The sequence below is a fragment of the Alosa pseudoharengus genome, unplaced genomic scaffold, assembly GCF_046254945.1.
Source record: "Alosa pseudoharengus isolate Yale_2024_CS ecotype anadromous, Long Island Sound unplaced genomic scaffold, YU_APseudo_1.1 YU_APseudo_1.1_scf_20, whole genome shotgun sequence".
NCBI classification, from domain to species: Eukaryota; Metazoa; Chordata; class Actinopteri; order Clupeiformes; family Clupeidae; genus Alosa; species Alosa pseudoharengus.
Window position 1 is genome coordinate 27,860,968 of NW_027468664.1, and position 26,898 is coordinate 27,887,865.

A 26,898-nucleotide genomic window follows, 5' to 3' on the forward strand; every position below is an offset into this window, starting at 1 on the left:
GCATCTGGCTGTCGGTCGGTGCACTCAATCACTGCAATGATCTACTTGCTCTGGTGGGAAACAGGTAATATTGGCGGGGAATGCATGTCAGGCGCAGCAGGGAGATCGTTGGAGATCAGACATCATCTCTCGGCAAGACAAGCACAGTGAGAGGAAAGCTTCTCGACACGACAAGCTCTGTGGTACCGAGCCGTCTACGTCTGCCAGCTAACCCGAGAGGAAAATATTGCCTGTAAACGTTACACAAATCTGCTAGTGCTATAGCTTCTGTAGATTAGTGCAACAGTGTTGTGTAATGAACTCCCTGATTACAGAATGACCAGTAGTAGGAGGTAGTAATAATAATTATATTATTATTTTTACTATTATCATTATAGTCTTTGATTGCACACTACCCCAAAGTAACACTGACAACCCATTCTATTTACTTGGGGCCACAGAAAAGAACTTGCCATTGCTGTGCTTTATGTAGACAGAAGCTGAACACTTCACAGTCAAAAGGAGAGGATCTTAAATATAAATCAGGTTTCTAGGCCAAGTATACTTGCATATACAAGGACTTTGATCTCTGCATTTATCCCATCTGTGAATTAGTGAGCACACAGTGAGGTGAAGCAGTGAGCTGCCTTGCTACAGCGGTGTTCGGGGAGCAGTGAGGGGTTAAGTGCCTTGATCAAGGGCACTTCAGCCATTCCCACTGGTCGGGGATCGAACCAACAACCCTTCGGTTACAAGCCCAAAGCCCTAACCAGTAGGCCACGCCACTTATAGACACTGGGATAAGATAGTGCTGAAGATTGTTGTTGAGGATATGATCAAACTGGCTCAACACATGCCTAAAGTGAGAGTAATATAATTTCACACATCTTCACTACACACAAAAACAGAATAATAAAAACACATAGGTGCAAACCTTTTGTACAAAAAGTGATACCTTTAATGGTCACATATTACAAAAGTGGAATATTTATTTACATAAAATAAGAAGGGTATCTGAGAGCTAATTGCTAACACCTGAAACTGGGTGCTTCAACACCAGACGGATAACTCATCCACGTTTCTTCTCTGCAGAGGTTGACGACACCTAATTTGACATAAATGTGCAGCCAGACGCCTTGGAGCACCTTTGATGCTGATCTTCAAAAAACATTTTAAATGAGCGCCTCTTCAGAGCAGTAAAAAAAGAGAGCGAGAGAGACAGAAGGAAACAGAAGGGAATATTTTGAACATGTCAAACTAAAAAACTCCAGCACAGCTCTGCATCAGAATTCCTCATCAGTCACTGAGTTCCTCCTCATCGCTAAAGTAGGCGCTCTTTTTGATCCTGGGTTTGCGCGAATCTTCTGATGTCGAGGCCTGACTGGCGTCCTCCACCACCTGTCTCCGCCGCTGCTCTTCCTCCTCAATCTTGGCTTGCTGCAAGAGGAAGAAGAGGAAAACATATCATCAAGCTAGATTTCAAAAGGCAAAGCGCGGCTTGCCTTGGCACCTGTTCAGTCTTCACGTCAGATGGCTTTGAAACGTCTCTCCGCTCTAACTCACAAATGAGCTCTTAAAACCTCATTGGGATTGGGATTAAAATTAAATGAAATCAAATGGACTGTGTACTTGCCTGAAAAGCGATAGCCTGGCTCAAACTGTCCAGAGCTGGGTCTTCTCCCTCTTCCTCGCTCTCCTCCTCCTCACTGTCACCGAACAAACAACAATAAAGACTTAAAAATGCATTTAGACATCAATGCTGGTAATAACATTGACAAAAACAATAACAATACAAATCTGCATTTTAAGGGTATTGAAAGTGGCTTAGCATGCCATCTGTTTTGTCATCCCAGGCCCGCCAAACTCCCTTGTCCACCCTCGCATTTTTCAAAAATATGTAGTGGTTGGAGTCGGGGGTATAGTTAATCTTTAATTTTGCACTGAAATGTCAAGACAAATGTCTGTATAATTATGGAGAGTCAAAAGGAAGCCTTCATTACATTATAGGCCAGATGTGCGGCTTACATACAATGAGTATGACCCCAGAAGCAGTCTTTCATGTGGTCAGTGTGTTATTATGATCTGATTCTATGACGATTGTATTCATTACAGGTACTCTGACTGAGGAACGTAACGTTAGATGAACCCTGTGATCCCATATGTCCTCCTTACATGCTTACCTGTAAAACCCCGTCCTTGGCACACTTGAATCCATGACACAAACAACAACCAAACTCTAGGTAAACTCTAAACGGCATTAGGCCCTTGCGTGACTGGCCTAGCGGGTTTTGGAAGCCTTCCACCATCTCAAAGCTACTTTAGCAGAAGTGAAAAGAGTGCTTAGTTTTCCATTGAAGGGCAGACTCAACAAGCCCTTTCACCTTAATTACCTTATTGGCTTTTCTCACTGTCCGATTTGGGCTTACCCACAAGAGCTTGGCAAATCACATCAACAGCAACTTTGCTACGGTCAATATTTGACATCATGCCACTCAACCAAAAGGCATTCAGCTGGCCATCATAGGAATGACACGAATGGGTAATAAAGGAGCTTGCACAAAGCTCCAACAAACACCAACAGAAGGGTCAGTGTGGGCTGGCCGTCTGTGTTTGTTGGCGTTAAAAGGTATCACGTTTTGTACAGAAGGTTTGCACCTATGTGTTTTTATAATTCTATTTTTGCACTTGGTGTACATGCATATTACGGCGGTTAAAATTAAAGGAAAGCATATGTTTATGCTTCACTTCAGTGTATGTAAACACATGGATAAACACATTGTTGTGTCACATTTACATTTCGCTCTTGCTTACGTCTTGCTTGCGGTGTAACTGACCACTGACGCTCATATCATACATGACAGAACAGGTGTGACCCAGACCTGTGCAGTGTGCCAGTATTCTATTACTTCTCTGTGACCTCACACGGTTGGCTACCCTTCTGTCTGTCTGTTTGTTGTTGTTGTTGTTGTTGTTGTTGTTGTTGTTTTCTTCGGGAGCTTGCACACTGCTCCAACAAACGGCAAACATCCTAAAGTTGGCAGCTGTTGGAAATTGTCAGTTGGTAGTCTTTAGAATGTTCATAAATAAATATTCTATTACTTCTCTGTAAAACCAACTGTCATGTCAAACTGCATCCAACAAACGCCAACAAACACCAACAGAAGGGTCAGTGTGGGCTGGCCGTCTGTGTTTCCTGGCGTTTGTTGGATGGAGTTTGACATGACAGTTGGTTTTACAGAGAAGTAATAGAATACTGGCACACTGCACAGGTCTGGGTCACACCTGTTCTGTCCTGTATGATATGAGCGTCAGTGGTCAGTTACACCGCAAGCAAGACGTAAGCAAGAGCAAAATGTAAATGTGACACAACAATGTGTTTATCCATGTTTTTACATACACTGAAGTGAAGCATAAACATATGCTTTCCTTTACTTTTAACCGCCGTAATATGCGTGTACACCAAGTGTAAGCCAGTGTCAACCGATACACTGATTCTAATGAAATTCGCTAACAATAGACGGATGTCGGATGGGCATCTGAAAAACGCTTCAAAAATGGCTCTGGTGTAAATTCCCAGTCAGAGTTGTCATATGGCATTATAGCTGAATGTCCCCCTGGCTGGAGAGGCAGGACAGAAAGGGATAACTCAGTGTCTCCCCTGGCAACAATCAAACCAATGACCATAACTACATGGTGGACTGAAAACAGAATTCATATGATTTTGTCACTGTGTATTCTAACATACTAACCAACTCCAGTGTTTTCCATACATTGACTTATTTGTGGCGGCCCACCACAATATCAACACTGACCACCACACAATGATTTTCCATGTTGTACTGTTTAAATTGGATGGAATTCGTTCTTTGAAGAGCTATGTACACCTTTGCACAGCCTCTCCTTGTCTCTCAACAAACCTACATGCACGTTCAAAGAAAACATTAACAATCCTGCAATTGTTGGCATAAAAGTAGACAGGCTAAATTGTGCTTAAATCTGCATCATAACCACGCTGCGTTAATTTGTGAAAAACTGTTGCATTTAAGTTAATTCTGCAAACCTACCACCACAAATAGAATTCAATTCTGTGGGAAACACTGAACTCTATATAGCACTCATAAGCAACTCTGACATTGGAGACTGATATTGTATTGTTATTATTCAAATCATAGTCATCGTGACGGGTGTGCTATGAAACAAGATTACTAGCTTATCTAGGTAACATCTAGCCTGGAAATCCAGAGCCAAATCTAGAAAGATTTAGGGTCTAACTATGAGTGATGAAAATGGCCCAACTCGAAAATATCACTGCACGCAACTGGATAACACTACGGCAATGTTCATTGACTGATTCCGGACTTCGACGTTGCAGCGCTGTCGTCATCTGTTTAGCACGCCTCTGGTCCGCCTATATCAGATACACCAATTTGATTGGTGCAGCTCGGCTCCAACGGCATGGGTAATGAGTAACATTACTGATTGCCAGAGTGACTCGCTGAGCAAATTGTGCTCTCGCGAGAACAGGGTAGGTAACATCTGGAGTAACCGCTAATCTCTAACTGAACACCCTACCGAGCACTTATTGTCTCAGTAATGTTGTGTTCTTTTGAAATTAGTGGTTACCTGGATAAGCCAGTTTCCTCATTTCATAGCATAACCCTCTGCCATAGGGAGATTCATAACACTAGTATGTATTCATAGGAGATTGGATGGCACTTACAACTGTTGTTCCTCTGCCTGTGTTTTCTTCTTCTTCTTCTTCTCCTTCTTTTTGGGTGGTTCCCTTTCTCCAAGCATGTTCTTTGGACAGGCGTAACTTAAGTGTCCACAATCCTAACATGAAGAAAAGGTGTTACACCAAAGTGTATTTTTGCCTAGATGGCATGGTGTATGGTACATGGTGTAATACATTTGCATTAGTAAAAAACAAACAAACAAACAAAAATGAAAAACAGTTGGTCTCATGTTCCACCTTCCTGTTCATAGGGAACTACTATTGGTATTGATATACCACTTATCCATCTGAAGTAAGTGGTTTAAACTGTAGTATAGAATACTATACTATACTACTATACTGTACTATAACGTTTAGGTCTAACAGTAACAAACCAACTACCAAAAGGGCATGCAAAAACATTCCAAACTCTTATTACATCACACAATCGCCACACATAAAAGCTTGCAAGAAGGCTAACCAGTGATAATATACAAGTTGAAAGTTGTACTGGGGAAGTTGAAAGCTGTAAAAGCTTATGAAAACTTGGGGCTTTCCAAAACAAGATGCCTAATTATCAAAACAGGATAGAACACGTGCACTGAACCTTAAGGCACATACTTACCCCACACTCGTAACATTTGGATTTATCAGTATAGTTTCGCCTGCGGATAAATTCGGTTGCTCGGCCATTATCTATGGCTATACTAGCTGTCACCGTCCTTCCAAACAACTGTAAAAAGAAACTGAGTCAGAATTAAAGAAGTATGTGATAATAACTAGACTAAATAACTAAAACATTTGGGCTATAGATGCTTCTAGTTGGTGCTTCAATGAAGAATCACTGTTAGTGTGTTAGGCCAGAGACTTTCAAATGAGGAGACAGCACTCAAAAAATCCTCCATAGAAATGCATGGGATTAGTTTGTATCGGCAATATGGCAGTAGTCTACTATACATATTGTATACACGTAAACACAAAAGTCATGTGGTGTGTTGTGAATACATCATGCCAATCATGTGTTGTGATCTTGCCGCTGGAGCAAGGTTGGTGTCATGAAGCCTTGCGCACACGCATTTCTGCCGAAATAGATGCCCGATAAGTGTCCAAAAAACGTTACAATATGGCCGCCGAGTGGAGGGACTTGCCTAAAAGAACTTTGGTTAGGCTACACACCTGTTTGTTGTTCACTGCCCGTACACAGTTATGAGCAGACTCTTTGTCGAGAAACAGGACAAACGCCACTCCTTTGCTCATTCGTGTGACTTTGTCTTTGACAATTGTAACTCTGCAAAAAAAAAGATTACAAGTTACATCTGCACATGTAGCCCTCCCACTATTTCAAAACACAATACCCCATAGGACTATTAAGAAATGTACTTACTTCACAACTTTGCCATACTTTAAAAATAGCTGTAACAATAAAACAAAAACAAAAAGTCATGCATCAGCTGAACCTCTTCAATGTGAAATATATGGCTACAACAATTGATCAATTAATAGATTAGTCAACTATTATATGAATCACCAACTATTTAGGTAATCAGTTAATTGGCTTGTGTCATTTTTTAAAGGAAATACCTTAACAATTATCTGATTGCAGACTTTAAACCTAAATATACTATTTTAAGCTTTACTAACAAAGACTGAGCTACAGTACAAAATATGACACGTGGGTACGGATGTGGCCATGTTTCTTAACTTTGTATGGGTATAGAGGAATAAGCCATGGGGGAAATAAACAAAGACATTACCTTGTGAAGGTCACTATTTGTCAGAGAAAATGGAAGATTAGAAACGTAGACTGTGCTTTTACTGGGCGCTAAGCCACCACTCATCTTGGTGCACCAGGCAAATGAATACCCTAATAAAAGCAGTAACATCAACGTTAGCTACACATTATTGTTGTTTCCCCCCCAAAAGTTAATTGGAACACCAAAGTTAACAAGTTACAATCAGAAACACTTCAATGATAATGTAGCAAGAGATAATACAGCCCATGATGATGATGATGATGTTCGCAACACACCACACCATATTACAACGTTAGATGGATGAATTGCAGTCTTGCTTACCTAAAGAACGTCTTTCTCCAGATAATTCTGCCTATGTGTTTAAAATATGTCCCTATACATATTAAAACATTGTTACTGCTGATACGTTGTTCACAGAAAGCAACATTATGTTTTAGAAAATCTACACTTACAACTCGAGTCCACAGCTTGTTGACACTGTCGCAATATTATGACGTTGATCTGATTGACAGCGCTTTCTACAAACTAAATTTCTCTACGTTTCTTCTGCCGCCGGATGTCATGAAGTCGATAAACCACTAACGTAATGTTCCTGGTGAGTTTTTTCTTGTGCTGTTTTTTTTTACTTTATATTCCATAGATTATAACACTAGATCTACTGTTATTGTGAGCGTAGAGTAGAATGCATAAAGAAATGCATCATGGTAAAATTTTGCAGGAACGTGAACGGCACATTGATTAGGGACAGAGCATTCTGTCAACAAACAAGCTAGGTAGATCGCTAATGATAGCCAGCGTTAACGTGACATTTACCCACATGTCTACATGCCATTTGTAAATAAATTATTAGCCAGTTTTCTCGTGGTTGTCTTGAAAATGTGTAGCTGAAACCTGTGCATTTCTGCTTTGAAAAAAATCGGTGGGTCGAAGGCAGCGATGCCCATTTACCTTAGCACACAGCTGCTGGTATCACTCACTTGAACTCCCTGAGTTCTGTTATCAGAATAAACACATGTTTTTACAGTTCTGTAGACTGTACAGTATCATTAGGCGAATTGAATGCTTTTCATAACTAACTCAGTTTGTCTTTATTGCCCTAGATATCACACTGCAACAACCCCAAGATATTTAACAGACAGTAGGCGAAAAAGTGAGTAAATCATTTTGTTTTTATGTTGTTGGAATGGTAGATAGAAGCCATAAAAGGAAAAAGTGAAGCAATTGCATATTTTATTTGTTTTGTCCTCTAACGAGTTGAAGTACCAAAGGAAAATCTTTGTCATTAAACACACAATGCTACTACTAATACTACTAATACTGCTACTACTACTATTGCTATTACTACTAGTAGTATATTCTGCCCTTGTTTGCTTTGCAGTGGCATTCAGAAGGGACAGGAGTATTCGGGATGTGTATGAGGACAGATTTCCTATGGAGAGAGGGGTGAGTGTCTAATACATGAAGCTCGGAAGAGCTCTGGTTCTCTCTGAACTCTGGATAACCCCCCTATGTTGGGGGTATTCCACATTTGTGGTTTAGTAACAAAACTGTTTGGGGGACAGACAGCCCCCACATTGTCTCCAGTTGACAGAGCCAGGGCTTTGTAAAACGAGAATGGAGAGCTAGTGCATCGTGAGGAGGATTCGCCGAATGTTGCTAAAGTCGTATGTGCTAGAAATTGCATAGCATCGCTTGCACTACCCTTAATAGAGCCTGTACAGAATGTGTCCTAAACAGTCCACGCTATCCAATTATAATTTTAGCTGTTCATACAATGTGGATAACATTAAAAACTACTGAAATAGTATAGAGACAAGTTTTTTTTTTTCTGTCTTCTGCCTCACAGGCATTTTATTGTAGGGAAGTAAAACAAAATGTTAGGCTATAGCTGGGAAACAAAGTCAGGGTTATTTCAGGGAAAAGCTGTACATGTGTAAAACAGTGGAGATATGTCCCTTATCTACATGTGTGTCTCTTTCCAGGGCGCTTACAGGAGGTCTGGTTTTGGGCGTCCGGATGAAGACTATGGGCGAGGTTTTGAATACGACAACCCTCGGTTTTACCCTGGAGGAGGGCCCCCCCGCAGTTACCATGGCGATGGCCCCCACTTTCCTGCTGAACACAGAGCGGGGCCCCCAGGCCGGAGGGTAAGTGCTCTAATTCAGATAGAAAACAAACAAACAAACAAACACATTCTGCTGCATTGCAGGGTAGCTTGTGTTTTCTATGTGTAGAAGCACAATGAGAGAGAGAGAGAGAGAGAGAGAGAGAGAGAGAGAGAGAGAGAGAGAGAGAGAGAGAGAGAGAGAGAGAGAGAGAGAGAGAGAGAGAGAGAGAGAGAGAGAGAGAGAGAGAGAGAGAGAGAGAGAGAGAGAGAGAGAGAGAGAGAGAGAGAGAGAGAGAGAGAGAGAGAGAGAGAGAGAGAGAGAGAGAGAGAGGGGCAAATTGTAGACATGGAGTCAGTCCATGCATCTCAAATTCAAAACGCTTTATTGGCATGACAATTTGTGAAGAAAGTGTTGCCAAAGCATACATTGTCTAGAACTCATCAAGACTAAATAACAGTCATAAAACAAAATCTGTGAATATATATATATAGGCAGGTGCCGGGATCCTCTCCCAAGACTATTGCGAGCCTCTCCTGCTCTTCTAATGTGAGGAAGCCTGGGATGCTTGGCCAAGTCTATCAAAGTATTCATCCCTTTGGGGTGTGTACTTGTCACAATATACATGGTTATGGTTATGGATTTAGCAGACGCCTTTGTCCAAAGCGACACATAAATACAAACAACATAATAATATTTAAAATTGAACAGGGAACAGATTAGAATGTAGGTCAAATATAATAAGGAGAATAGTTATAATACACAATAATATCAATTCAATCAATAGCCTAATAAAAAGCAATGGAAAAAAAGGGAAAAGGCAATAATAAAACAATATCGTCCATTCAATCAATAATATAAAAACAATGACATGCTAAGACTACATTAAGGAGAATATCAATAATAAACAATAATGTCAAATTAATTAACAGCCCAAATAAAACAACATTATACAAACCATAATAACCATAAACACATAAGCGCTTAAACAACTAAGTATATGTTGAATGTCTTTAGGCCCCTCTTAAACGACCCAAAACTACCACAGGAACGGAGAGCACTGGGCAATTCATTCCACCAACATGGAACCACTGAAGAAAAGAGTCTGGAATTAGACCCAGTTTTCATGACTGGTCGACACAACAGACGCTCACCAGAAGACCGCTCTGGCTACTATACATATACATATATATAGCATATATATACATATATAAATATAATCTCTCTCTTCTGCTGATAGAGTTACAGGAGAGTCCTCCACTGTTAGCCCTGCTCATTTCCCTTTCCTTTTCAGAATGTTCCATATATCCATAACCACCATAAGTCTGTCTTCAGTGAATTAGCAAGCTACAAGCAGAAGCCAACAACCATAAAATACCTGCTCTCTCCCCCAATGTCCATGAAAACTGAGTGCATGTTGAAGATTTGTAGAGTTGTTGAGAGATTGCACTTCAATATGTTATTGACGTTCTAGAGAGTTTAGACAAAGACAAGTGTTTAGCTGCATTGCATCACAAAACAACAGGCTTTGACAGTCTACGGGGCTACACTTAAAGCATTCAGGGCTGAAACCCCGTCAAAATGGCCTGGCGACACCCATGACCATTAGTGGTATGTTGAGCAGCCTGAAGCCTGTTGACAAACAGAGCCAAATGTTCCTGGTTGACTTTTTTTTTTAAATATGAATGATTTTATATAAATTAGTTGTCTGTAGTCTTAACTGTAAACATAATGGCAAGCAACGAGGCAACAGCCACACACATTTGCCTCTGCTTGCGGAATTTGAACGCACCTCGGGCTTAAACCTCAACGTGCTACTTATCTTGTTTTGTTGCATACCCCTTACAGAAATAACTGCAGTTACGGGACTGTAGTTATATTGTGAAGTACAATGTTGTAGTACAATGCAGTTTCATGTCCAAAATATTGCATTCCTGCATATGAACTGCAAGAAATTCCACACTAGTATGGAGGCTGAGTGTTTTGACACTTGAAAAACAAGTAAAAACACTTTGTATGAGACCCGTCAGATGCTAGGACCTATATTGGCCCAATACATTCAATGAAATGTAAAAGCCTGACCTTTTAATGGATTGACACAATTGAATCCAATGGCAGTGATGTTGTTTTAAAAATATAACGCCCACGACAGTGAAACTGAAACAAAACCAGATACAGGGACGACTGAGGTGACATTTAACTGCTTGTTTGTGACCAGTGTTTTGAGTTTCCATGGTAATGGTTTGCATGTTGAGGTAGCCAGTCTTTCAGTGGTGTCCTGTGATGAACTCTGTGTAACGATAAACCTCTGCTGCCTCTTAGTGGTCAGATAGGATTTTACAAAATAATATTTTTTTTTTCTCCATGAGCTCAAAGAAAGGAGACAATTCACCTTATTCAGGCAGCGGCTATTGTGTAAACCAAAATGAGGCTACAGGGTATACTGCCTATATTATTAATGCATTTTTGCCACCTACTGGCGAATGCATAGATCTCAACATGGTTGGTATGTCCCAGTGGTTCTTAAACTTTTTGTCTGCCGAACCCCCCCCCCCCCCTTCTCTCTAACCTGAAATGTTGTGAGATGGGCATTGGAAGCAGAGCCAGAAAATGTCATCTCTCATAGGTGGGCTATGTCAACATCAAAGGCATTATTTCAATGGCAGCCTTTGACTAAAAACCTTTACAAAAATGTATTTACTTCATTGATAGACTTCCGAGGGCCTTGACGTACCAAATCATACTCAGTACTGTCTGTATAAATCGTCTTGTAAATAAACTACCAGTGCTTTTTCAAAGTTATCAATGTCCTGTTTTAAATGTCAAGGCCCTTGGAAGTCTACCAATGTAGTATGGAGCTACTTTGAGCCTTGTAAATGGTGTAAAACAGTGATTTATTTGCATGGCTAGGCCGATGCCCGAGGCACCCCCATCGAAAAACTGTTGGTAGCATCGGCTGACTAGTGGCAGATTTCTGAGTGCAGGGGACAAGCCGAGATGAGCTATGAGACATACGTTCACACTCGGTATCATGTTTCAACACACTTTACAATCACACCGGAATTCTCCTTTAAGACCCTCAAAGCGAATTAGCATTAATATGGTCTAATGTCAGTGTACCTTTAGCAAACCAGCTGCACAGTCAACTCATACTGTAGCATGTCCCTCTGAAGCATATTGAATGAGGAAATAACTATGTAAATATGGTGTGCATGAAATACACCAAAATGAATGAATGTCTTGTTCTTTTCCATGTCTTGTTCTATTCTAATGTTTTTATCAATGTTTATTGTTCAGATTTTTGTATTACAATTTGGTACGAAAGGCGCTATATAAATAAATTGACTGGTAATGAATGAATTTACCTTCACAGTGTGTTTCTGTGAAATATCTGAAAGTAATCTGTGTTGTTATTGTTGCTGCATAATGCAGGATGAGTCCTACCAGTACTACAGAGGAGCTAGGGAGGAGCCACTCCCAGGGAGGCCTATGGACTTCAGGTACACACACACACACACACACATGCACACGCACGCACACACACGCCCACGCAAAACTGTTAAAACTGTAGAAATACCTACCGTTAAAGGAACAAGCCAACTTTTTGGGAAATGAGCTTATGTGCTGTCTATGGGGAGTTAGATAAGAGGATATCCTTGTGTTCTCTGTGTGGGGTGGCCATAACCAAGTCTGACAGTTCTGCCTTGCATAATTCACTAGAAACACTAGAAATAACTACCATTCACTAAACAATTATCTTTGACTATTCCTTGGCTGCAGAGGCTTTTAATAGAATGGCACTAATTTCATTTGCATAAGAGCTCAATGCTATATAAAACTAGATGTACCGCATAGCGGTACAAAATATGACCGCCGCTCAGTCCTGTACAGCTGTTCCGCGAAAATAAATCACACTTCAATTTGTCTCCATATTTTACTCCATCCCCCACTCTTGAAACTTTTGTGTATGCTTGTTTGGCATGCCTGAGTGTGTGTGTGCGGCTGCACAGAAAGCCTACTGGTGCTGAAAAGTTGAATAGATTGTAGAATAGCCAAAGAAGATGTAGCATTGTTATAAAACCTTTAAAATCTCTAAACAATCACAAGTAGGGCAGTTCATCACAGTTCATCCATTGCAACTGATTGATGAAAGGTCATTTACACCTGTAGGCTACATTGTATTTGGGAAAAGCAAAAGGTATCAGCATAATGTTATCTATGTATTTATTTGTTTGTTTGTTTGTTTGTTTGTTTGTGAACAAAAACATCTCTGTCAGTTCCATGCCGTTTTCAACAGCTATCAAAAACAAAGGTCATTTTTGGATGGATGGATTTTTTGTGAATGTTTCTTCTTCTACATAAGATTTTAGTCATCTTTAGTTCATGTAATACTTCATTGTCAATGCACAAATTAAGTAACAGTAGTCTGAAACGTTATTGTTAATGCACAAATTAAGTAACAGTAATCTGAAACGAAATGATGTTTTACATGTAACCAGTGGTGCAAATAACTGACATGTCCAAATGGGCCTTGATGAAATGCGTCGCTAGACTGTTCATACACATTTTAACGGACCAAAGTTGAAGAATTGTTGTCCGTTATTGTTCGTGCAAATATAGGCTGATTCATGTTCCCTTGCATTGTGTAACTGAGGTCCATGGCTAGTCTGGCTTTCACCAGACCAAGCTCAATCTTTTAAGAAATCAAAAAATAAATAGCGGGCAGATCAGGCTGGGTTCACCTGGCACCCGATATTGTTTAATTTTCCGATTGAGATATCCACGCTCTGGCTATTCTAAATGCAAAAATGCATCAGGGAGTTATGACAAAAATGTAACTAACAAACTAGATCCTAATAGAAAGCTGTTAGCTTCCCTTAGCTACAGGTAGGCTTATAAGGTAGGCCTATTTACATACAGAACATAAATTGTCAATAGGCTATGCTGGCGACACAAATAAAATCTCCTTTGGAAACAAATGGCTTACGCCTTACAGTATCAAGCGGACTTAAACTGCCATATTGTGGCGAAAAGTTGTAATAAAATTCATGCAGGTCCATGAGTTAAGGAAAGCGCGAATGAAGTAGCCACTTCTAAATGGGACCCACTACACAGTAGCTTAAGGTGTGTTGCTAAAGCAACCATAATGAAATGAAGGTGTCATTGTTTGGATACTTCACACACACGTGCTTTTTAATTTCACAGACTACAACTACCAAGCTGGAATCAAAGCACATCGATTCCCCTCTCAAACACCCTGCACGCACTTAAAACAAAATAAACAGGCGTCTCAGTCTCACGCATGTAGGCCTATAGGCAAAACTGTATCAGACCGGTGTAACCAGGGTGCGATTTGTAGGGGGGGATGGTTAGGATTTCCCCCCCTCTGGTTTTCCTATCCCTACCTCTGCTAAATTATTTTTATCGTCGGGGGGGACAACATTTATCCCCCTCTGCCCCTCATATTGATTAATGCTACTTCATATAAGTAAAGCGCTGCAACGTGAGAACAGTCTAGTAGGCTAGCCTACATAATAATCTGACATCAGAAACGCACCGTCACCGTCAGCACTGATGCTGCTGACACAGTGGCTGCGTGATAACTTAATTTGGCTTTGATCGTGCAGGACATTTCAGAATGTCGAGTGTGTAATCCATCATAAATGGCTAGGTTCAATGGAAAAGTTAGCTGGACAAATGAAAGAAAACGAGAAGGATTCAGTGAAGCATAATAATGTTTTAGAACCTTCAAAATGAGAAAACTGATGCAACTGAGATGGAGGACAACTGCACGTAGAGTAGAACGTAGGCCTATTGTCCGAAGGAACTTACATTAAATGAGGAGATACAGTATTTGCTGAATGTCACAAAAAGTGTTACAGAAATTGCTTGGCATCGCTTATTCAATGGCTCTATACCGAAACACCTGTTGCGGAGGACGAACGAGAAAGCACTCGTTTGATAAATCAGCCAGTAGTAGATAAATAACTTTTAGAAATAATCTGTAGGCCTACTGCAAAAACGAATGTTGGTGGGTATTTAAACTATCTAGCGGGTGTTTTAACAGCTGCAAGAAATAGAAGCGTCATGGTCTTTATGTTCTGGTTCGTAAATTATTTTCATAAAACTTCCAAGTTGCCCTATAACTTTACTCTCCAAACTCTTCACTGCACTGTAGGCAATTAACTGACAGTATGATAGGCTATTTATTTTCTGTAGGCTACAATAAACACATTAATTTTTTCAACTTTTGCAACATTACGCACTTGGCTGAACGCAAATCAGCAGGAGAGAGAATGCACGTAGCCTACGCAGCGTGTAGCGCAATGTGTAGGCTATTTGGTTACCAACTAACACTGTTAGCCAATTCACTAAGACTTCAGTGCCATCATATACAACGTTTTTTTTACACAAGAAATACAGAAAGGATGGAGGCAGCAAAAGTAGAGAAGTCATTTCAGATGGGGCAAGAACAAGGTGAATTTGTATGCTTGTCAAAACGTAGTCCTACCCTGCATTAGAGGAGCTGATCATCATACCAAGCACACTCGCTGTTTAAAGTCATACACCACGGTAAACTAAAACTAAAATGTTACAAAGGTGGCAAAACAATATAGGGTATTATTAGCCATGACATTACTAGGCTATGAATCGTTCGTTCATTTTTTAATTAATTTTTTGGGTAGGGGGTTTACAAACTTATTCAAAATCATCCCCCCCTCTGGTTTTTACACAAATCGCACCCTGGGTGTAACGTTGGTAAATCTTCCATTGCACAGAATGATTTTTGTAGCACGTGCAACAAATGACAGTCGAAAGATACAATTACAGTGCTGCTATCAATTTGCTTGGTATATCCGCATTTCTAGTTTTCTACAAATGCAATCAATCAAATTGGCCTCCATCACTCAACCAACGCTAACGGTAACATAGGTCCTTATTGATATTATAAGATTAACGTACCTGCAGTAAAAACCAAGCATGTCCGATAAACATCCTCAGATTTATGTCGGCTTCAAGAAGAAATGGGAATTACATTTCATGTGAACATCGTCCTATCCTTATTAGACGTTCTCTGGGTAAATTACAGTCCTTGTAGGAAGCGTCCATTGTTTTTTTCAACCCACTTTTAACTTCCAACAAAATTACGTCTCACTGCAACGATGCGCCATCTAGTGGACAAACGACTACTTATCGCCAATACTGGAAATGCAGCCATGATGATGGTGATGAATATTTATTATGGCTTTCTTTTAATCCTACTGAATTTGTAATTATGTATCGGCCGTTCTAATACCGATAGTATGTGGGTGCCTGTGTGTGTGTGCATGTGTATATGTGTGCACCGCCATCTACAGGCCAATGAGTGTACAGTCACTAAATGTACACATAACCTAATTTTTTTAAGACCCCCGCCATGGATGAAATTCTATGAAACTTGGCATACCCCCAGAGAATGCCAGGTCAATCATACACATACAATTTGGTGCAGATCTGAACATCTTAACTGAAGATAGGGGCAATTAAAGCAGAATAATATTGCATTTTCATTTTTTACCGGGGGGGTGCAAATCACAAATGAGTGATTATGGGCCAGGTTGATGTGGGCCCTTGAGACCAACATACCATAAAAGATTCTTCATCCTCAGTGCCACGGTTCAGGTAGTTATTTAGGAAAAACTGCTTTTTTTGCGGTTCGGGGGGCCCAGCACGGGGGTGGAGTGGCCCCCGGGGACGAAACGAAATTTTTCCGTAAAAGTCTAGTGGGGCTACATACCCACCAAATTTCATGTGCCCCGGTGGTTCGGTGTCCCGGGTATCGTTGACCAAAAATTCAGGAAGTAGATGACGGGAAAAAGAAAAAAAAAAAAAAAAAAAAAAAAAAAACTTTGACAATCCCTATATGACCGCTTCGCTAGCGGCGGTCATAATAAATAAATAAAGAAAGAAAAATACATTGTGTGGCATATCCTGTTTGAAAGCAGTCTGAAAGTGAGACTGGCAGTGAATGAAAGGGCTGTTGGGACCCTGGCGACCCGCTGGTGTAGGTGGCATCTGATAAAAGGCATAGTGAGGTGCATTCCACTGACTGTTCAAAAAGTCCTGCAGTCCTTGAACCGAAACAAATTGTAGTGTTAGACATACTGCAACAAAAAGTGATCTAATTGTGTAGTGTGTACAAGTGTAAAGTGTGTAATTTATGTATTTTTTCTTTCAAAGAGTTATTTTGGTCTGCTGTGTTTTGTCTCAAAAGCCCCAATTTTGTACAAGCTGATGATTGTTTTCTCCCTAGACACTTTTTCACTTTTTTTCACTTTTTTTCACTTCGGACCTGTGACCGGAGGGTTGCCGGTTCGAACCCCGACCAGTAGGCACGGCTAAAGTGCCCTTGAGCAAGGCACCTAACCCCTCACTGCTCCCCGAGCGCCGCTGTTGATGCAGGCAGCTCACTGCGCCGGGATTAGTGTGTGCTTCACCTCACTGTGTGTACACTGTGCTGTGTGTGTTTCACTAATTCACGGATTGGGATAAATGCAGAGACCAAATTTCCCTCAAGGGATCAAAAGAGTATATATACTTATATACTTTAATCTTAATTTTTTTCTGACGCAGTGGCATAGGCCACCACTAGAGGTCAGTGTTGTCCCATGTCTCGTTTATTCAAAATGACAGACAGCCCAGCATCAACTTCACCGCGCAAGCACTGATGGTTAAGAATGACAAAGGCGTTTCCATACACTCTGCAGTGCGGTGGCATGTCATGTGCCTCCTTGCATCACACTGATTGTTAATCATGGGGCTTGGCCTTGTCTCAGCATGCGTGGCGTTCCCATGGGAAAGGCCCTAGAGGCGTGTCAAGTCCCCGCCACGGCAGCGCTTTTATGGCCTCCCCTCCCCTATCAAATCTGCACCTGCCCTGACCGACAACGCCGTACCACTAATTGACTTGGCGGAGAAACAAAAGGGGACAAGCGAGCGTTGCTAACGGGCAGACGTGCACGTCCCCAACACGTCATCACCTGGCCTGCCTGGTCATGTCACAGTGACCGGCGATGAGATGACAAACCTCAGAATACACGCAAGAGAGGTCTGTGTGTTTCTTTCTTTCTTTCTTTCTTTCTTTCTTTCTCTCTTTCTTTCATTTCTTGCTTTATTTATGTCACATGTGAAATCACAAGGTGTGTGTTTTTTATCCGCGTCTCTCATTCCGCCACGTTTGCTCCCTGAGGTGTGAACAAACAGGCTACCGTCTCCACGCATTTCAGCCCACGGATCTCACCCAGGTGATTTGGAGGTCCAGGTAGAGACCTCAGGCACAGCTGACAGGTGTAAATCAGAGCTGAGAATGGGGTCTGACCTGACAGACCCGCTTTTAAAACGTCCCACGGCGTGTGTCTGTCATCAGGCCACAGCTGCGCTGTTCTTTCGCTGAGTGGAGGCATTCTATTCCGGAGCTGACCGAGGTGTTTGTGTCGTGGCTAACAGGCAGGCTACTCCAGAGGTCCGTTCAGATGTGGCAAACAGTGGCGAACATGTTTTTCTCGGAACAGTTCAATTTGAACGATTTGGTGTAAACATTAGGCACAAACTAGGGCTGTAACGATACACCAAACTCACGATTCGGTTTGTATGACGATTTTTGACCCACAGTTAGATATACACAATGATTTTTTGGGGTGTGTGGGTTGTTAAGGGGAAAAAACCTATACATTTTATGAAATAACATTTAAGTAGCCTACATTGGAACACCAGAGGATTAGAATTATTATTGTATATCTATATTATATTGTATCCTGAGAAAAGAGAAAATACATAATATCTGATATTCGTGTCAGCACACTTTAAGTACCACTTTGTCCAGCTCCACTGAATGTGAACTACCTCCGCAGACTGTTTTGCGACTGTTTGCAAACTTTTGCCAAAAAATCTCAAGGCAAGCAGAAACCTGTTTGCGAAGGTTCGCCTACGTGTTTGCAAAATTGAACGTACCTCAGGCACGTACTGTAGCTGAAGCGGTCTGTTTGCGCAGCGTCTGGTGCAACAATGAGCTATATCCACCAGAATCAGTGGAACTGGCTACACCAGACACGATTGCGGCACACACATTTGAAAAATACACCAGTGTTCTAGAACTAGTTTTACGCTCCACAACCGGAACGTTGCATTTGCAGACCGGGTGTATCCTGGCTTTTGCACTAACAGGTGCCTTGGCAGTGTTTGCGTAGACCACAGGAGTCTCTTGAAGCTGCTCGCTCAGGTCATTTTGATGGACATTTGGCAGAGAATCATTGAAAATATATTCATGAATTTCATTGAGAAAGAAGAACATTAAATAGAATTGAAGACAACACTGTGGAATGTCAATGTTTTTTATACTCTCCCATACCTAGTACAGTACGCTGTGTTTGGAAAATAGGGTCCCGCTGGATTTTCATGTAAAAATTAATTTTTTTGCATATTTTGCTAATATAGAGTCTAAGGATCAAGATTTTTTTTGTCTTCAAATTTTCACGATCCATCTTTAGTGTTTTTTTCTGTATGTTTTAAAATAAGCGATTATATCTAGTCCGAAAAGTGATTTTCACATTTTCTTCTAATTTTTTGACAATTAATTCCACTTTTTGCACACAAAACCCCCAGATAATGTAGAAAGGTTGTTGGTTCTAAAACAATATCCATAGTTTTCAAACTTTGAGTGTCTGAAAAGTGTAAAAACACCTCCACCCTTGTTGCCTATGTCAAAAACGATTTCTTAATCTTTGCTTTTCTTGATGCTTTCCTTGACCTGCCATGTCATTCTATTGTCTACCTTAAGAGAAATTTGTCTTGGAAATAATCTATAATAATAATAATAGTACAGGCAACACAGGTGACATAGGCATGGGTAGTTGAGTAACAGTAGGCAAAATTAACAAACAAAAGAATATAAGGTACAAACAAACAGACAAACCACGGATGGCCCTCTCACAGCCTGAACTAATACAAAAAACAAAAAACTCAAGGGAAAACATTGCTCAGACACTAAACCATGTGCATTTGCTCTCTTTAAAAGCTACGGGTTATCCACAGCCAACAGGCCGGGCGTGCGAGAGAAGCAATGAAGTCTTAGAATTAAGAATAAAGCCATGTTCTTCCAACAACAACAACCACAAACACCCATGCGGCAAAAATATCAAATGACCGGCTGTGTTCTCCCAGAGAGGAAGCTACGTATATGATCACCACCCACAGGTGGACGTGTGCGCCAGCGCTGCAGGTCAGCCTTTCTGCATACACACCTGTCTTTAAAGTTCACCATCCTGGTAGCATACCTATCTACTGCCAAGGCTTGAAGGGGACGGGGAGAATATTTACTTCTGCTACACTGGCAGAGAACTCATGTGAAACAGACTGTGGGAGGTGGAAGGGGTTTGAATGCTGTCCGGCAGTATTATGAGTGGAACGTCTTAAGGGGGCCCTTTTCCCCATACAGCCTGATCTTATAGTGTGTGCCAATTCCATCAAGACACTCCACAATTTCATACTTGGTAGACACCCATGTATCCTGGATTTTGTGGCGACCATGAAAATGGTTCTTGCAAAAGAGTTTACATATATTTAGCAGACACCAAAGTCACTTACATACTGTATGTCAGCTATATTACAAGAGATCACATTGTCCCCGGAGCAACTTGGGGTTAAGTGCCTTGCTCAAGGGCATAACAGTGAAAGCCGGGAATTGAACCGACCGACAACTTTCAGGCTACTGCACGCTAGCCCAGCTCCTTAACCACTACACTACCACTGCCCACTAGAAAAAGACTAGAGTGCCAGGTGGTAATATGGGTACAGTGTCAGGACCGCACACTACAATCTCCCAGAAGAACTAAATTTATTGAGTTAAAAACATAACGCAACGTTTCGACCCACCAGGGTCTTCATGATGACCCTGGTGGGTCGAAACGTTGCGTTATGTGTTATGATGGCAGTGTGCGGACAACTACTCTTCTTTCCTTGATAAGCTTTTTGTCCTGCACCTGGCCTCAGTGAGGTGGGATGTGCATACAACCACTTTGAAGAGGACTACAGTGTTAGGACCACCATGCCTATGATATGCCGCAGCCTCTTCTAAGTGTCTCCTAGCACTAGCATAGACAGAAGTCAGGTACTCTTGATGTTGCACCACCCAATCAGTCGGTGGACTGACCCTGTGGTCACCTCCAGTATATCCAAGTAGGTGGTCGACTGTTAACTGTGGCTTCTGACCGAACATCAGCTCGTATGGGGAGTGCTGTGTGGACTGGTACACGGTGGTATTATAGGCGAACAGGAGCTGAGGGAGCAACTGGGGCCATTTACGCTTCTTTTCAGGGGGTAAGGTCCTGAACAAGTCATGAAGTGTCCTGTTGAAACGTTCACATTGACCATTCCCCTCTGGATGATAAGTGGTGGTTCTAGTCTTTGTTATAGGTGTCACACAGGTGTTTCAACAGCTCCTCCTCAAAGCTGCTCCCCTGATCAGAGTGGATTCTCCTTTGCACGCCATACACATAAAACCATCTCTCAGTTAGAATCTTAGCTACGGTGGAAGCTCTCTGATCAGGGGTGGGAAAGGCCTGGGTAAACTTTGAGAAAACATTTGTGACTACCAGAACATTCTCTTGTCCTGTGCTAGCCCAATCCAAGAGAGTAAAGTCAATGGAGATTATTTACAAAGGCTTAGGGGCTAGCATATTTCCCAAGAAGGTTCTGGCTTGGGTTGTCTTGCTTTAGCAAGCACTGTGCTCACACTCAGAACACCACTTTTGCACCTCATGCCACATCTGGGGCCAGTAGCACCTCTGTCATATCAGATCTGTGGTCCTGTCCACCCCCAGATGGCCGTGGTTGTTGTGTAGGCTAGTGAGCACTTTGACTCGCAACACCTTTGGCAGTAAAAGCTGCAGCACTGGATCCCTGGAAGGAGGAGCCTGGATCGCTCGGTACAAGGTCCCATCCACTTCCTGTATCTGGGACCACTGCTTTATCAATTGCGGACTTCCCTTGGTTCACTCCACTTGTCTTAACGGGTATGTGGTCGTCCCTGTCACCAAAACCACAGGTATCTGGAAATACGGGTATGTGGTCGTCCCTGTCACCAAAACCACAGGTATCTGGAAATACAGGGATCAGTCCCTTGCAGGACTTTCCGGTCTCTTTTGGTTTGACCAGGGATGGTGTCCACCATACAAGATTCTGTCATCCAAGAGTCTTGGATAGGTGCACTTGAGGCTTGCATGTTGGCTATGGCAAGCGGCAGGGGGACGTCCAGGCCGTGTGACACAAATCGCAAAGTGTTAGTGGGGCTTGTGGGAAGCCTAGAAAGGGTATCGGCATTGCAATTAGCTGGCCCAGGACAATATTTGATGTTGTAATAAAGAGGGCAAGCTGAGAAACCCAGCAATGTTCCAGAGCGCCCAGTTTCGCTGACTGCAAGTATTGGAGGGGATTGTTGTCAGTGTACACGGTGAACGTGTTGCCCAGGAGATACTTGACATTTTTTTCTGTGATTGCCCACTTGACTGCAAGGAGTTTGAGTTTCATGGCACTATAATTTGACATGTTCCTCTCACTTGGCCGCAAGTCCCGGCTAGCAAAGGCTATTGGTCGCTGTAACCCATCCTTCTCCTGTGACAAAACTGCCCCCAATCCTGCATGGCATGCATCCGTCTCTAAGATAAAGGGACGACTGAAATCGGCATAACCTAGGACTGGTGCTTGAACAAGCCATTCTTTTAAGGCTCTGAATCCAGAAAAAGTTCTGAAGGCAAACCTGAACGTATACATTCAATGTTAACTATCCAATATTCAGATGTCTGTAATTGAAATGTATGCAAATTAGTGCATAATTAATGAGATATTGTTAAATTACATGCTTAAACATATATTTTCAGAAAACTTGTAATGCAAAAAAATATTGTCTCTACATAACTAATCAACTAGTAAAGTTTCATAAGAATATCAAGGAGTTACATTTTTTACCCTATTCACCCGTTCTATGTTGCCTATGGAGGCCAGTTTTAGGCCGCAAATGCTAATTAGCAGGTTTAAAACTAAAAAATCAGCTAAGTAAATATGATATTCAGAATCAGCACCCAAAAATTAGGCAGAATACCCTCTTTACCAGTGTTTTCTCACATTTGACCCCCAAGTGATAGTAGTCCCAGTCTTAATTATGCATTATATAAATGATGATATCATCTAAGTGTGAAAATGGATCGTGAAAATTTGAAGACAAAAAAAATCTTGTTCCTTAGACTCTATACTAGCAAAATATGCAAAAAAAACAATTTTTACAAGAAAATCCAGCGGAATTACACAAGACACCGTACTAACCTTCTCTGTGAACAGAATGCAGCTCAAATTTTCTTCAATAGCATATTGAATACATCATATTAGCTCAAGATATGGATTTCTTTATCCCTGTCGGTCATCTTTGCATCAGAAACAGAGTTTCAAAAGGTCAATTATCTGGTCTTCTGAGATTTCTGTATAAGGTTTCTGGAAGGGAGACCAGGCATGGATGTGAGGGAGGGAGGGAGAGATAGAGGCAGGGAAGGAGGGAGGATGGGAGGGATGGAGGCAGCCGTGGGCTACTGGTTAGGGCTTCGGACTTGTAACCGGAGGGCTGCCAGTTCGATCTCCGACCAGTAGGAACGGCGTGCGTGCGTGTGTTTTTGTGTGGGGGAATGAATGTGAGAGTGTGTCTGTGTGAGTGTGGAAGTTTGTGTTTGTTTTATTGTGCTAATGTGTCTGTGTGTGTGTATACTCTCTGCCTCTCTGCGTGCCTCTGCGCAAACTAGAGAGTATGTAAGTGTGTGTGCATGCATGCAAGTATGTGCGTGTTTGTGGTTGTACTTGTATAAGGGAGGGAGTGTAAAGGGTACTACATACTCGCCACTCCCGACCGGTAGCGCGACAATGTGACGTCAAAATTGCGTAATTTCCTCTGTCACACGAGAAATTTCAGCCTCGCGCAGGCAGGATGTGCACAGGAGATTTTTTTTCAGATGTGCGCGACAAGCAGGATGAGCTTGAAACCAAGATCAGGGAGCATGCGTGCCTCTATAGAGACCACATTGAGGCATTTCATATAGCCTAGCCCACATCTTAAATAAACACGATCTTTGAATAGTCAGTTTGAGAAGAGAGGGAAATTAACCTGGCTAGGTTACCAGCGAGAGTTCGTGATTTTTAAATAGTTTGCTGGATAAGTTAATGAAGCTTCTATAGAGAGATGTAACACAGGGAATTAAGATGAAAGAACTAGGACCCAGGGACATGCCAATAATCCAGCAAAAGGTAACAAAGATATGTATTTTTAACCGAAGGATATCTAAGAGCCGAAAAAAAATCTCCTTCCACCTTAGGAAATTAGGCTACACAAACTCATCTCTCAGCACCAGCCAGCTAGCTAAAATTTCCCTCGGAATGAATAAAGTATCTATCTATCTATCTAGCTGCACACACTTTGGAAACTAGATGGTAATGATGCTAGTTGTAAATAGCAGCAACCGAAGTCTGAAGTATCATCACAGAGGGTAGTTTTTAGTGCGATTGAGGCCAATGCCAATTCAGGAGAATATTGCAACTAGTGTCGCCACCACCACGCGAGAGTATAAATGGTTACGGCGCTCCCATGACGTCACATTGTCGCGCTACCGGTCGGGAGTGGCGAGTATGTTGAAGGCATAAGATTTTGAATATGTGTTTCTGTGTGTTTGTTTGTTTGTGAGTGCTTTTGTAAGTTTGTATGTGTGTGCTTTTGTTAATGTGTGTGTGTGTGTGTGTGTGTGTGTGTGTGTGTGTGTGTGTGTGTTTGCTTGTGTACTCTCTTGGCTTGGCCCCTGAGCAACCTAAACATTTTAGCTGCTGCTTGCACAGATGTGCGTCCAGCAGTTAGCACCCCCCCTCCAGCAACACAAAAAAAACTGACCGCTAGCCTAGAGACCACCACAAAGACGTCTTCACATGAGAGCAATTACACACGCGTTTGTTCATCTGCTCAGCTATTTATATACTTGCGGTCGCACACCTACCGAGCATGGATGGGATCCCACTGGACAGTGGATGCGCACACACACACACACACATAGGGAATGGAAAGGATCCCACTGGACACACACACTCACATTCTCACACACACACACACACACACACACACACACACACACATAGGGAATGGGAAGGATCCCACTGGACACAAACACTCACATGCACACACACACACAGCCAAGTGAGCCCCAAGCTATGCTGAGCTCTGCAGTGTAGTAGGTCGGGCCCCTAATTAGTGGGTATGGGGTAAAGTCATGGTGCTGAGTTAAACCTGACAAGGAAATGTGCAGGCAGAAGGGGTGGAGGGGTGTGTGTGTGTGTGTGTGTGTTTGTGAGAGCGAGACAAAGACAACTGGCCAGATGAAAGGAGAAAGTATAGCAGATTTCTTAGCTGTGTGTGTGTGAGAGAGTGAAGGAGATCAGGAGAAATGGCAGATGAAAGGAGGTGTTAAAATAAAGTATTGGCCGGCAGGCACACATTCCCATGTAGCGCTGGAAAGGGGTGGTGTTGACTGTGTGTGTGTGTGTGTGTGTGCGCGTGCGTGCGTGCGTGCGCGTATGTGTGTGTTTGCGCACATACATGCGTATGTGTATATATTGGCTGTCATGCCTGGCCTTCATCTGTTCACCAGCTGGTGTGTGTGTGTGTGTGATTCTCACTTCATCCACCTCTCACCATCTTGGACTCTAAGTCCGAACCCCCGCTCAGCCCCTCTTTTACTCACAGAAGTGGTCAGTGGCTAGACACACACACACACACACAAGGACACACATAATGGTTGCTGACTGGACACACATGCACGCGCACACACACACATACACATACACACACATGCATGCACGCACGCACTTGCGTGCACACACACACACACACACACACACACACACACACACCAGGGCTTAAAATTCATTTTTCAAAAATGGGGGGAATTCCCCCCTTAGGTTATTCATATAGGAGGGATTTACACAATTCGGGGGGGGGGGGGGGGGGGGGTGGTTGATTCTGATACCAAGTCAAGAATTGCGATTTCGATACTTCTTTGATACTTTCTTAAAAATGTATTTGATTTGGGGGCCCCAACCACCTTGACGTCATCACTAATATTGAATATACTGTAGTGGGATCATTCACAACAGTGGCCATCCTAGATTCTGCTTGACTCTCTCCACACACACAAACACACACTGAAAATGATGGCTTATGTGATATGTTTCTATTTCATATATTTTTTAATTTATATAGAGTGTATTTAGTTAATAATGTATAGTATTTTACTAGTAATTACTAATAGCTAAACATATTTAGTCATTTGAATGCTTCATATTGATTTTTAAACTATTACACTTAGGCATATCTTTAATGTGGTGTGTAGATCTAATTGAGTGCACATTGGTGATGTGTAGGTGTAATTGAGTGCCAGTCACTTTAAGAAATACGTGAGAGTAATTAGCCTTCTGCCTGACTGTTTTAGTGAATAAAAGTTGCGCATAGTGCGTAAGGATGCAATTCATTATGTCTTCTATGTCATTAGATAAAATAAATGTTCAAAAAACTAACAAGTCGAAGACATTTTTTCTGGGATCAAGTGTTTTGCAATGTTCACTAATGATTTTGGTGAGCATTACTGGCTGACGTGACCTGAGCTTGCAGAATAGTTACCAAGGAGCTCTCTCCACATGTAAAAGTTTGCCATGGTTGCGTAGACTATTTGCGTACGCGCAAAGTGGTTCTCTCTCTCTCTCTCTCGCTCTCTGTGTGTGTGTGTGTCTGCATGAGGCTATGTTCAATTCAACTCGGTAGTTGATCCGTCCGGTCAATAGCACCGCATTCACGCCACTTCATGATTAGATTAATGTCATCAGACAGGCTGTGAAGTGTATGCGGGAATTTCTCGCATTATGATGGCTAGAGTTGCGGGACTTGAACAAATTATGCGCAATACCCGCAATCCCGCAGTGAAATTTAGGCCCTGCACACACACACTCAGGGACGCACATAATGGTTGCTGACTGGACACACACACATGCACACACGCACTCACACACACACACACACACACACACACACACACACACACACACACACACACACACACACACACACTCTCACGCACCCAGGGACTCACACAATGGTTTGTGGCTGGACACACACATATACACATGTACTCACACACACACACACACACACACACACACACACGCACACACACACACGCAAGACCCCCTCCTCTCGTCTTCCTCATCTCCCCCAACTGCAGTGGTCAGTGGCGGC

At 42.1% G+C, this 26,898-nt stretch overlaps 2 protein-coding genes across 4 annotated transcripts in view; one reads left to right on the forward strand and one right to left on the reverse strand.

Moving 5' to 3' along the window:
- Positions 1 to 914: 914 nt before the first annotated feature.
- On the reverse strand, positions 915 to 6,942 carry zcrb1 (zinc finger CCHC-type and RNA binding motif 1). 3 transcript variants are annotated; one of them, XM_076296998.1, is made up of 9 exons: positions 6,900 to 6,942; positions 6,769 to 6,820; positions 6,448 to 6,557; positions 6,078 to 6,106; positions 5,870 to 5,981; positions 5,319 to 5,426; positions 4,700 to 4,812; positions 1,613 to 1,685; positions 915 to 1,416 (listed from the first exon to the last, which is right to left on the reverse strand). In XM_076296998.1, exons 3-9 carry the CDS (start codon positions 6,529 to 6,531, stop codon positions 1,276 to 1,278), a joined length of 660 nt encoding a protein of 219 aa, XP_076153113.1. In that variant the 5' UTR covers positions 6,532 to 6,557; positions 6,769 to 6,820; positions 6,900 to 6,942; the 3' UTR covers positions 915 to 1,275. The 3 variants fall into 3 exon arrangements, with proteins under 3 accessions (XP_076153113.1, XP_076153114.1, XP_076153112.1); XM_076296999.1 differs by lacking the exon at positions 6,769 to 6,820 and having other exon boundaries at positions 6,900 to 6,940; XM_076296997.1 differs by having other exon boundaries at positions 6,769 to 6,927.
- Positions 6,943 to 6,998: 56 nt separating this feature from the next.
- The window catches only part of pphln1 (periphilin 1), a 59,571-nt gene continuing 39,671 nt past the window's right edge, over positions 6,999 to 26,898 (forward strand). The window contains exons 1-5 of the mRNA XM_076297001.1: positions 6,999 to 7,042; positions 7,548 to 7,597; positions 7,826 to 7,890; positions 8,430 to 8,594; positions 11,985 to 12,052. Coding sequence (XP_076153116.1) covers position 7,597; positions 7,826 to 7,890; positions 8,430 to 8,594; positions 11,985 to 12,052 — 299 coding nt within the window. The 5' untranslated portion in view covers positions 6,999 to 7,042; positions 7,548 to 7,596. The remainder of the gene's footprint in view (positions 7,043 to 7,547; positions 7,598 to 7,825; positions 7,891 to 8,429; positions 8,595 to 11,984; positions 12,053 to 26,898) is intronic.

What these genes read in the sequence shown, in the direction of transcription:
- zcrb1 (XM_076296998.1), bottom strand. Translation starts at nt 6,531, where the DNA reads ATGAGTGGTGGCTTAGCGCCCAGTAAAAGCACAGTCTACGTTTCTAAT. An exon ending in AAGTATGGCAAAGTTGTGAA is followed by an intron (nt 5,982 to 6,077) that starts GTAAGTACATTT and finishes TTTTTTTTGCAG; the next exon opens with AGTTACAATTGTCAAAGACA. An exon ending in GCCAGGCTATCGCTTTTCAG is followed by an intron (nt 1,417 to 1,612) that starts GCAAGTACACAG and finishes TTCCTCTTGCAG; the next exon opens with CAAGCCAAGATTGAGGAGGA.